The sequence below is a fragment of the Pan troglodytes genome, chromosome 1 (genome assembly GCF_028858775.2).
Source record: "Pan troglodytes isolate AG18354 chromosome 1, NHGRI_mPanTro3-v2.0_pri, whole genome shotgun sequence".
Lineage (NCBI taxonomy): Eukaryota > Metazoa > Chordata > Mammalia > Primates > Hominidae > Pan > Pan troglodytes.
This window is the reverse complement of record NC_072398.2, coordinates 144,023,330-144,036,258: the sequence shown is the minus strand read 5'-3', so window position 1 is coordinate 144,036,258 and position 12,929 is coordinate 144,023,330. Positions and strand designations below refer to the sequence as shown.

At 35.3% G+C, this 12,929-nt stretch overlaps 1 protein-coding gene across 3 annotated transcripts in view; it reads left to right on the top strand.

The window, feature by feature from the left end:
* Nucleotides 1-12,929, top strand: part of HS2ST1 (heparan sulfate 2-O-sulfotransferase 1) — a 197,809-nt gene that overhangs the window by 163,731 nt on the left and 21,149 nt on the right. For all 3 annotated transcript variants that reach the window (XM_524759.8, XM_009424641.5, XM_054684694.2), the window contains exon 3: nucleotides 8,248-8,333. In XM_524759.8, coding sequence (XP_524759.2) covers nucleotides 8,248-8,333 — 86 coding nt within the window. The remainder of the gene's footprint in view (nucleotides 1-8,247; nucleotides 8,334-12,929) is intronic.

Sequence of the window (12,929 nt, the reverse complement as noted above, 5' to 3'; positions counted from 1 at the left end):
AATTTACTTGGGAACATAAAACATAAACACAGGGGCTATGAAAACAGTTAAAATAAAACATCAATTTGTGGTGATCTCACTGAAATATTTAACCAAAAGTGTTCCCTACCAAAATGTTTGATTTGGGCCTAATCCCGAGAAAACAAATTAATGTAGAATATTCTACAGAACAACTGACTTCTAAAGTGTCAGTATCATAACAACCAAAAAAGTTGGAGGGAGGCTTCTCTAGACTAGAGAGACATGGAAACCAAATGTAATGTATGGTCTGTGATCAGATCCTTGATCAAAAATGATATCTTTGTTCATAGACATAGTACATGCTGAGGTAATTAGGGGTTAAATATGAATGACAACTATTTGCTTTCAAATAGGTCAGAAAAAATTGAGTATGTATGTGCATACATAGAGAAAAAAGATAAAAGTGACAAAATGTTAATAATTAGTGAATCTAGGTGAAGAGTATAGAGATGTTCACTGTCTTATTTTTTCATCTTTTCTGTAGTTTAGAAATTTTTTTAAATAAAAAAGTTGAAAAGTTAAAAGAAGGATATTAAAAGATAAACATTTGAGAATATAAGGTATGAGAAACTAAGCAATTAGGATAAGATGTGGACTGAGTCATTAAAGATACATTTTTGAGATGGGCTTTACTTAGTTAATAGAGAGGAATTGGCAAGAGATAGGTAATCAATCAACTCTTCTAGTTGAAAAATGGAGTTTGCTTTGCTGTCATGTGAATATCTTTACATTAGAGAACATCATGTCTTTAAAGTAGCCATACCATATATGTGATTAGCCACATCTTTTATGATTTTTCAAAAAAAGAATTCTTTTTTGCTCTCATATGTTTAGGTCTATGATTATATTTAACCCCTTTTGTTAAAACATTGGAAATACCTAGAATTTGTATTCTCTGAAGAACAACATGAATTTTTTTCTATTTGAAATTCACTCTCAAGCCAACTTTAGGTTATCTCCGTTAGAGCCCACAGTTCACCAGGAGTTGCAGATACTTTTCAGAGCAGCACTTTAGATGAATTTTCTCCACCTATAATGTGTATGCTAATCACTGGTTAAAATGCAGATTCAGATTCAGAAGGACCAAGATGGAGCCCAGTTTTCAATTTTTAAACAACTCCCACTGGATGCCAAAATTAATGCCACTGGTCTTTAAACTGCAGTTTGAGTAACAAAGATACAGATGATGATTCTCAGTAGGGATATGGGAAGATGAATACTTTAGTCTTCCCAGGATGGTAGGGTACTTATCTTTAAATTGTTATTCCTACCTCCCCTACAAAATCCACATTTCTTACATAGACCAAGAGGCCCTTTTTAATCTAGCCCTTGTGTGCACCAACTTCTTACCCACTAGCCACACTGGCCTTGTGTTTCATTGAATACGCCAAGCCTTTCCCATTTTAAGGCCTCCGCACTTATCCTTTCCTCTTAGAATGCACTTCTCCTGGCTTCTTCCAGAGTTGGCTTCATGTTTTCCATTTAAGGTTTAATGACATCCTCTTAGAAAAACCATGCCTGGCCATCCTACATATTAATTACCTCTTCTAAGTTACTGTGTACTGTATCACTCTTGTTGTGTCTTCTCTGGTACTAATCAGCTTACTAACTTATCTTATATATTGGTTTGTTTACTGCCTGTCTTTTCCTCTATTATAAGATCTTTAAGGATAGGAACCTTGTCTGTCTTGTTCACTACTATATCCCTTATGTTTAGAATAGTGCCTGAGACATAGTAGAAACTATACATTTTTTGTTAAATAAATGATGAATGAATGAACAAATGGACCAACATAGATTTTCATAGCAGTAGATGATAATAATTACTGGCAGAGTGAGCACCTCTGATTGACAGCAGTATGATCTATTCTTATCTCTCAGGTGGATTGGGAACCAGCCCCCTGCCCTACACTCCTAAAACAGGTTGAGCAGCACAGCTCTGAACTTCAGTGAAGATATGTTCAATTACTGCAAACTTTTCTTATATTTTTATCCAACCACTACTTTGTTTTCCTGTGAGTGTAGAAAACTTTCTCACTGGCTTAGTCTCATAAAAGTACCCACAGCCATACAAGAAATGTTTAAGTAAATGCATGAGTAGGAGTTCGGTATATAGTAATTACTCAAGTTAATAGTAGCATTCATTCAACAGATAGTAATTACAGAGTTGGAATTTGGCCAGAATGTTCAGGATGACATTCCTGCTCTTTTAGATAGTGAAAACAAATGCTTTTGTGATCACAGATAATCATAATATTGAGGTTGATCTATTAAGAATATAGGTCAAGACACTACTGTTAGTGAGAAGGGTGCGTCTTAGCTTTTTCCTGTAACATCAGTTTAGGTCTGATTCAACTAACAAAAAACCCCAACCCCATTACCTATATTGTTTGTGTTTTTCCTTAAGGTCTCTTCTTATTACTTGCTAGCCTGACTTGAGTCATCAAATCCAACAAAAATCACGGTTTACACTCTGCTTCAGGCTAGCTGCGTTTCATGTACTCTATCTGACTACTACATCTGAAACATTCTTCTTGGTAGCATATTTCAATCAGAGTATGAAAATTTTCTATGACTAAAGTCACTATAGTGGCCTTATTTCTTCTCCCCAAGCCAGAGTTTTCAGTGTCTTCAGTCTCCTTAACTTCAATTGATACTATTAAGTTTTGCTCCTTTTTTGGCCTATCACTTTACCTTTCATTTGTGCCAAGTATAGTTAGTAAGAATCCATAAAGTGAACTGAGTAGAAGTTTGCTTACCTAATCTCAGTGTCCTCTTCTTACTCCTCTGTATTTTCAAACCTTGTCTCAAGGTCTTAGGCAGCATGCCCAAGAAAAATACCAGAAGAAAACAAACTGAAAGACAAAGCAAGTGGTGCAGGGAGGTGAGAAGGCAGATCATGATAGAGCAGAACTGGGACTAGACTGATGAGAGAGAAAAGATGAAGGTGAAAGAGTAGAGACCAGGAAAGTTCTGGAGAACTAAGTATAAATATTAAACTGTAAAAGGAGAAGTGGCCGAATTAATACTTTAAAAATAAAACTTTTAAAAGTACTGTTTTTCAAAGGGAGTTACTCATATTATTTCCTTGGAGAACAGTTTTGAAGAGGAGATAAAGATAATATGGAATTTCAGCAGTATGTAAATGATACTTTTTTTTTTTTTTTTTTTTTTTTTTGAGACACAGCCTTGCTCGGTCGCCCAGGCTGGACCAGGCTGGAGTGCAGTGGCGCGATCTAGGCTCACTGCAACCTCCACCTCCCGGGTCCAAGCGATTCTCCTGTCTCAGCCTCCCGTGTAGCTAGGATTACAGGCATGAGCCACCACGCCTGGCTAATTTTTTGTATTTTAGTAGGGACGGGGTTTTACCATGTTGCCTTGGCTGGTCTCAAACCCCTGAGCTCAGGAAGTCCACCCGCCTCGGCTTTCCAAAGTGCTAGGATTATAGGCATGAGCCACTGCACCTGGCCAACACTTTCAAATGCTCAGACTGTTTTCTAGATTAGTGTGAACCATGTTAGCCATACTGACATCATTTATTTGCTTCACACTTTTTTCTTCGTCATTAAGAGAAGGTAAACCTCAGTTCAGCATCTTTTGATTCATTGTAAATTTTAAATTGGCCACAGCTATGTTAATGAAACTTTAATATATTGCCTTAGTTAAATGCTGATGAGATGAAAGAAAAATACGTATGCCAGATATATTACGTGTGTAGCCTTTAGTATGCTTTTAGTTTGAGCTTAGAAAGAGATTCTGTGTGTTTTGAGGACTTTAACAATAGTAGAGGCCAGGCACGGTGGCTCAGGCCTGTGAGCACTTTGGGATTCTGGGAGGCTGAGGTGGGAGGATCACTTGAGCCCAGGAGTTTAAGAACAGCCCTGGTAACAACTCTACAAAAAAAAAAAAAATTTTTTTTTTTCTTTAAATCTTGGCTTGGCATGGTGGTGTACTCCTGCAGTGCTGGCTACTTGGGAGGCTGAGGTGGGAGGACCACTTGAGCCCAGGAGTTAGAGGTTACAGTGAGTTATGATCATGCCACTATGCTGTCCGGCATGAGTGACAGAATGAGATTCTGTCTCAAGAAAGAAAAAACAAATAGATTCTAGAGAATTTTAAAGCAATAATAATCACCTGAATTTACCTCAGATAGCATGGATTTAGGAAGTAAAATTCAAAATCCTACATAGATATTTAGACGTAGTCTCTTGGTTTCAACCAGGAGTACTCAGCAATCCCAGTGGTTACCCAAGATAATAAAAAGACAAGGGAACAAATGTCAAGGGTTATTGTTAAAATGGTTGTCCGGTAAAGAGAGTAGTAATCAGGGTGAATTGGAAGTTGATGTGACAATAAAGTTGATGAATGAATTCATAAGGAAATAAACAATTGAGAGAGTTATATCAACAGAGCTTTGAGATGTTGGAGAGATGGAGTAGTTTTGAACGACTGGATCTGAGGGATTGCCTTAGTAGTGGATAAAAGTTGAGATTTTCAGCGTCCAATTTGTTAAAGCAGAATCATGATATGGGGGAGGAAGACAGAGTAATATGGCCAAATAGAAGCCTTCAGCAATTGTCCCCCAGCAGGAACATCAAATTGAAAAACTATCCACACAAAAAAGCACTCCCATAAGAACCAAAAATCAGGTGAGCAATCATAGTACCTAGTTTTAACATATTAAGGAAAGAGGCACTGAAGAGGATAGGAAACACAGTCTTATATCTCCTATACCACCCCTCCTCCATTCCCGCTGGTAGCTGCCACATGGCGCAGAAAGAGAATCTGCACCCTGGGTAGGGGGAGAGCACAGTGATTGCGGGACTTTGCGTTTGAATATGGTGCTGCCCTGTCACATCAGAAAGTAACAAGGGGCAGAGCTCAGCTGGTGCTCACAGAAGGAACATTTAGACAGCTCTAGCCAGAGGTTAATCTTCCATCTCAGCAGTTGGTATCTCAGTTCCAGCAGCCCCTGCCACCATGGGCTAAAGTGCTTGGGGGTCCTAAATAACGATAAAGGAGTCAATTCAGCAAGAGAATATAAAATTTTTAAACATACATCTATCCAACACTGGAGCATCCAGATATATAAAGCAAATATTACTAGAGCTAAAGAGATAGATAGACCCCAATACAATAATAGCTAGAGACTTGAAGACCCTTCTTTCAGCACTGGACAGAACACCCAGACAGAAAAACCACAAAGAAATATCATACTTAATCTGCAGCTTACACCAAATGGACCTAATAGATATTTACAGAACATTTCATGCAATGACTGCAGAATACACATTCTTCTCCTCAGCATCTGGGTCATTGTCAAGGATAGACCATATGTTAAGTCACAAAACAAGTCTTTAAAAGTTCAAAAAAAATTGAAATTATATCAAATATATTCTCTGATCACAGTGGAATAAAACTAGAAACCAATAGCAAGACACATGGAAATTAAACAACGTGCTCCTGAGTGACCAGTGGGTCAATAAATTAATAAGGAAATTAAACAATTTCTTGAAAGAAATGAAAATGGAAATACAACCTTCCAAAATGTATGGGATACAGCAAAATCTGTGCTAACAGGAAAGTTTATAGCAATCAGTGCCTATATCAAAAAAGTAGACAAACTTCAAATAAACAACCTAGTGTTGCATCTTAAAGAGCTAGAAAAGCAAGAGCAAACCAAATCCAAAATGAATAGAAGAAATAATGTTGATCAGAACAGAAATAAATGAAATTGAAACAAAAAAATACAAAAAGATCAGTAGTCTCAGCATTTTGGGAGGCCGAGGCGGGCAGATCACGAGGTCAAGAGATCGAGACCGTCCTGGCCAACATGGTGAAACCCCGTCTCTACTAAAAATACAAAAATTATCTGGGTGCTCTAGTCCCAGCTACTCAGGAGGCTGAGGCAGGAGAATCACTTGAACCTGGAAGGCGGAGGTTGCAGTGAGCTGAGATCGTGTCACTACATTCCAGCCTGGCGATAGAGCAAGACTCCGTCTCAAAAAAAAAAAGAAAAAAAAAGAAAAAAAAAAGAAGGTTTTTTTGAAGAGATAAACAAAATCAAGAAACTTTTAGCCCAGGATAAAAAGGGAGACCTTACAACTAATACCACAGAAATTCAAAGGATCATTAGAGGCTACTATGAGCAACTATATGCCAGTAAATTGGAAAACCTAGAAGAAATGAGAAGCCTTGCAGTAGTGTAGACATTATCCAGCTTCCTGGGCTTTTTTCACTTTGTGTTGAAGGATACACATTTGATAGGATATCATTCATCCTCAGGAGAGGGTTTAGTTTAATATTGACCATCCTTAGGAAGCTTTGTTGGAGGAAAAAGAATACTTGAATTTGTACTTGACTCTTATTTCTGCCCACGTCTTTCACCACAGTATACTCCAAGCTTGTACTATATGATCTTCCCTGCTGTTTAGTTTATATAACACTATTTTTTCAGACCTCAATGTAGCATCTTTCATTTCCCTCCTACATCACCATGTCCACATTAAATCTCAGCTTCTGGAAAACAGAGGTGAGTTGCTAAATATATCTTAAGCTCACTTTAGCCACCATCTTCAATGCCTTATTCTCTTTGCCTTCTTTTTTCCTCTCATTTTTGGCTGAAATACTAGAACTGATTTTCATAGAACCAAAGGTTTATAGGAAATAATCTACCATTAAGTGGCAGTTATAAAGACTTTTCATATTCAGCATGTAAAGTATGTTAAAGATGCAGGCTCTGGATTATTTAATTTTATATTTTGTTTCTGTTTCATTTGCAATTTGGTATTTTCATTCTGTTTGGTGCCTTAGTTGAAGAATTGGAAAGAACATGAAAACCTCAAATCACATTTATTTGGCTCTTTCAGTTTCAGTGGGGAAAAAAATTGAAAATATCTGCTAAAATGACATTGTATACTTTCTAATGGAAACTAATTTTTATCTGCAATTCATTTTTCAGATTTTAATTTAAGGATGTATATGTGTATTGAGAGGCCAAGTAAGGCATATAACCATTTCCATTCTAAAAGCTTCATAATTTCTCTTAGTATGTGAGTTATTAATGCTTCCCCTAAAGATAAATTATCCCAGAACTCTTCCATTTTTCTCTAGTTCACATTCTCTGACATATAGCTATATCTGCACTGTTTCCCCTCCCTCACCTACCAATAGGCCTTTAACAGGAGGCAGCTATCATCATTCATTGATATTATTGAGTGTAGTGTAGTATGAAGTGTTCCAGAATATCTCCATGTGACTATCCCTATTCTATGATGTAAGTGAAAGATTGATAAGTTGTCAGAATTATGCAATTGACAGTTCTGTGTTTGAGAGGCTGAAGTCACAGCTTGCAGATGGTTTCGGTGCGGTATAGGTTGGTGGACCTCACTGCCCCCACTTTCTGCACTCTATCTAGGTTCTAAAAGAGATTCTTAACCACTTGCTATTTATCATGCAAAGATTTGCTTATCAAAAATGTATACCATTTTCCATTGAGAAATTGTATATCACTGCTTTGCAGCTAGTGATACTTAGGTTTATCAAATTCTATGTTAACCAGTTATTAGACATTTTAAAATATACTTATATAATTTTTCATATTAATTTTTGTGTACGTTAATTCCAATAAGTTAAATATTTAGAAATTTTAAATATTTTGACCTGTATTACATCTCTAATTTTATTAATCTTTTTATCAACAAGCTTGTGATATCTGCTCTTAACTCTTAAATATCTTCTGATAACCATCACCTTTTTAAAAATCATTTTGGTTTTAAATATTACTTTTTATTTGTTGAGTCATTAATAAAAATAAACTTTTATGAACAGCAAGCCTCTGAGAAGAAAACATTTGATATGCTGGAATGTTCCTGTATTGCCTGCTTTAGCATGTGTGTTGGCAGGGTGTAGATACATATACCCCCACAACGACCCTCCTCCCACCCTATGTAAATGTACTCGCTCTACAGCATTGTAAAGGATTTCATTGTGCCATTTTGTTTTCAGAATCATCTTTCACTCTTTTGTGAGTATAATGATAGTAGCTGTCTCTGTGATGAATTTTAATAGTTACAGATTACAGTATACTTTCCTTAGTCCAAACCTGTGTTTCAAGCTCTGTAAAAGTGGTTTTAGGTTTTTAAATTCCTATCTTGGAAATATTTTGCTATCATCAAATTTCATTTTCTTTAAATTGTATATAATGAGTGTGTTCTCCCTTTTTAGGTGCGCTTTGTAAAGAATATAACTTCCTGGAAAGAGATGAAACCAGGATTTTATCATGGACACGTTTCTTACTTGGATTTTGCAAAGTAAGTTACACCGAAATGACACGCTAAAGAATGCTTTGTACTCTAGTAACCTAAAAAGGAATAAATTCATTAAATTGTTATGATTTTCTAATAAAAGAATGTACTGTCTTGCCTTTGCCAGTTTTAGATCTGTAATTTAAATATACCTTCTTAGTGTTTTACTGCCCTCTAGTGTTCATAAATTGGCAATTCTTATATTAATTACATATTAGTTATTACTCTTTAAAGTTTATTATTATTGTGTGTATATGCCTTGTACAACCAGAATGACACTACTTCAGGAGAGCTCAAGTTATAACCTAGAGGCCAGATTATGACTTAACACATCATTGAGAAAGCAAAAAAGCTCTCACTAAGTTATTGGTGCTCCAATGTGTCTGCTTCTCACCCAAGACATAGTGAAGTGTACACTTTCCCTTGGGCTACCTTATTTTAGCTTTAAAATTATGATGTCTTACGAGGCTTTTTTAAAAAAAATTAATGATTTCCTCTCTCTCCCCCTCTCTCCTTCTCCCTCTCTCCCTCTCTCCTTCTCTCTTGCTCTCTCTCCCTCCCTGTCACTCACTCACTCACTCACTCACTCACTCCTGGACTCAGGTGATCCTCCTGCCTCAGCCTCCCAAAGTGCTGGGATTATAGGCATGAGCCACTGTGCCCGGCCTCTGTCATATTAATAGTTCTCTCAAGAAGGGTTCAGAAAACTATATGCCTACTCACAGTATTCAAGCACTATGTGGCTTTCTGTACAGTCTGTGCCACATTATTAATCAGAAAATTAATTAAACTTAATATTCCAAACATAACAGTCTTATGGATACATTTGAACTTTTTTGGTAGTACACGTAGTACCATTGTAGTAAACCTCAAATCCAAATGTTTTCCCTAAGATTCTGCATTAACTTCAAAAACACTAAAAAAAATTTTTTTTATTATTTCGCTTAGACGTGTTTATTCAGTTTTTAAATTAGCTATTATGATTTCAGAGTAACACACCTTGATATATTGGTCAACTTTAAAAGGCATTTTTTATAAAATTTAAAATAAAAGTGATATCCCACTCTCAGTTTTACTTAATTTTGAAAAGAAAAAGTAGAATGAAGTATTACTGATTCAAACTGATAATCTTAACTTTTTGGGAAATCATGTAATTAAAAAAGAATCACCCAAATATTACATACATAAAGTGATATGTTCCTATTTCTAGTTCCTCTCATAGTACTCAAGATCTTTCAATAAAATTGTAGCTCTAAAGTTAGATGTATGTTTTTCTATAAATAATTCATACTGCAATATTGAAAATATTTTATAGGCAGCTTTAAAATAAACTTTTTTTTTTGTTTGCATAGGCATTGAACCAATTTCATAAGCTTCGTTCATGTGCATATTTTCCCTCAGGGCTGCATTATCCTTGAATTGAATGTTTGTTACCCTTTCACCTAAATGATTTATTCTTTCCACACACAGCTTGGTTTCTAATAGTCTAGGTTTTCATTATTAAAATTATAAATTGAATGCTTTTGCTTTTGGCAAAGTCTTATACTTAGAACAAAGCTCTGATATATGCTGAGGTTCTTGTAGTTGAAAAAATAAGGCTTTTTGAAGAGATTAATCTCATTTATTAAATGCTGACATGAATTTTTAAGGGTTTGAATATTTTCATAGTGAGTCTTATGTTATTTGAAGGGAAAAGTATTGTGAAAAATTTTCATAGATTTTTCCAAGATTTTAAATACCTAAACAAAATCAGCCTAGGTGAAATGTATTTTGATGTATCTATGTAGTCAAGAACTGTTGTAGATGTAACTAGTATCCTCAAATATCTTTTAGCTTAATAGCCATATGCTCCATAAATGGGGAAGGAAAAGGAAAGAAACATCGCCTTACCAATTTTTTAAATTACAGACGTTCCTGGGGTATGTCCAGGGTATTGGTTCTCGGACTGCCTGAGTATATAAAAATCGCATACTCAAGTCCCTCCGTTGGCCCTGTGAAACCCACGAATTTGAAAGTCACCCCTTGTACACGGGTTTCACATCTCTCAAGTACTGTATCTGTGTGTGGTTGAAAAAAATCTATGTATGCATGGGCCTGCACAGTTCAGACTCGTGTTGTTCAAGGGTCAATTGTGCTTTACTCTTCAAAACAATATTCTTGACTGGCATAGTACTTTGTGGAGTCCAGTAAAATACTTGCTTTCAGGAGAAAGTGGTGAATTTGGCAAAATACTTATTTAACACATAGTTTTTTTAAACTTACCTTATCAGAGACATTAAAACGAATGTAAGCCCCAAGAAACCTAGGAAATAAGATAGAGAAATAAAAAATGAAAGCTCCTTTCTAGTTTAGCCTGACCACGAAGAAATACACATTATATTTGCAAGCTTCTCTACTCAAGCCATGTTTTGATTACATATATTTGTTTTTTACTGAACTTTAGAATAATAACAAAAATATCTTTTTTACATTTTTGCATTCCTATCCCATCTTGCTCCTTTTTGTCTGAATCTTATTCTTTGATTTTTTTAAAGTATATTTCCTAGTTCTTCTTCCTTTCCATTTTTCCCTTTAACGTTAGGTTATGTTTTGTTTTCTTTTTAATTGGTGAATGATACAATTTTAAGATAATGTAGATATAAATTATTATTATAAATTTGAAAATTTTCCAGTTTAAAATTGTATATAGGTTGAACATTTTCAAAATGTCATAGTATGCAGGAAATATAAAGTTGAGTAAGTTGCAGTTCTTGACCTTAATGAGTTCACTGAAATCTTTTTTTCTGTAATTATCAGTTCATGAAGTTTTATTATAAACAGTAAAAATATTAAATATTCCTCCCCTTTTAAATGTGTACTATTTATTTTTTAATAGCATCTATTAGCCCATTTTGATTTTCTTCAAACTTTAGAAAATTAAAATGTTAGAAGTCTCTTTCAAAAACACTTCTTCAGCAATAAACATTTTCATTTATAATGAATAATAGCTAAAAGAACACTTTTAATGCTGTACTTTCTGTCAGACTCTGCTAAGTTTCTTATGATCTAGCTACCTCAGTGTCACATGACACTGACATCTGTCACTGACACTGACACATGACATCTGTCTTGAGAGGTATTTGAAAATTATTTTTGATATAACAGTTTTATTCAGGCACGTATCAGGTATGTACCTTTGTAGTTGTCCCTAGAAATGAGAATGAGTTTTCATTGCTGTCATTTTGGTTCCTCCATATTGCCGCTAGCATCATTTTCAGAACAAGTGAGGTGAATCAGTAAAGAAGCAGCTATGTCATGACAAGAAACAACTAAATGCTTCATTAGGTCTGAAATTCTAAACAGTAATCAAGCGACAACATTTTAGGCCTAAATAGAATTAATTAATATATAGAGTCATGTGAGATTGTCCTTTCTACCTAATACTTCTCTGCTAAACCAGATGACGTTTGCCCCATTTTCTACAACTTTTAACAAATATGTCACAACATTGTAGATACTTTAGAAAATTATTTTAATCATTCCAGACAATATGTGGGAGTTGCGTTTTTATTAACCTTGTACTACTAGCTCTTTCTACAGCATTGATCCTGTAGACTGCTAAGAAGCAATCTCTGAAGTCTGTCTCTAAAGTCAGATAGATCTGCCATGAAATCCACTTAGACTCCTTGCTAGCTGTGTGATCTCACCCACATTGTTTCAGATCTTTGAGCTTCAGTGTCCTATTTTTAATTTGAGAATAATTAAAGTAATTACTTCATGGGGTGGTGGTGAGGATTAAATGTGATAATGTAGATGGAGCACTTAGTTCTGTGCCTCACACAGAGCAGTATGGTGATTCCTTTTAAAATTCTGTCTTCTTTCAGTTACCATATTGTCTTAACTGGTGTTTTCTTCTCCTTGTCTGAATCTCTGCTGGTCCTTATTTCCAACTCTTAATTGGGCATTGTATAAGACTCTTAGCCTCCATTATTCTCTTTTGGAAGGTTTACACATTTTTATCTGTCATGACACCCAAACAAGCAACTTTCAAGTAATCTTGGACAACTTTTTTTTATCACCACCTATATCTTATCAGTCATCAAGTCTTTTGAGTGTCTTCTTTCATTTAACATGATGCTTTTGACATTCATCTAATTTGATGCACATATCAGTAATTAGTTCCTTGCTAAGTAGTACTTCATGTATGGGTGTACTTCGATTGATCCATTCACCAGTTTCTGTATATTGAGGTTGTTTATGGCTTTTGGTGATTATGAATAAAGCTGTCAAAACATTTGCATGCAGGTTTTGTGCGGACTTATGTCTTAACTTCTCTTGGATAAAAACCTCAAAGTGGGATGGCTGGATTGTATGGTAACTCAATAAGAAACTGCCAAACTGTTTTCCCAAGTGATTGTATCATTTTGCCACCAAACCAACAGTGTTTTAAGAGTTCCAGCTGTTGGAACTAGCATTTGAAATTGTTAGACTTGCTTTTTATTACAAAATGTGAGCCATTCTAATAGGCGCACAGTTGATGAATGCCCCTTTTAAGACATAAATTACTTTAAAAATATTTATTTACAGTATCATCAGTGAGACCAACAAATATCAACAGGTCAT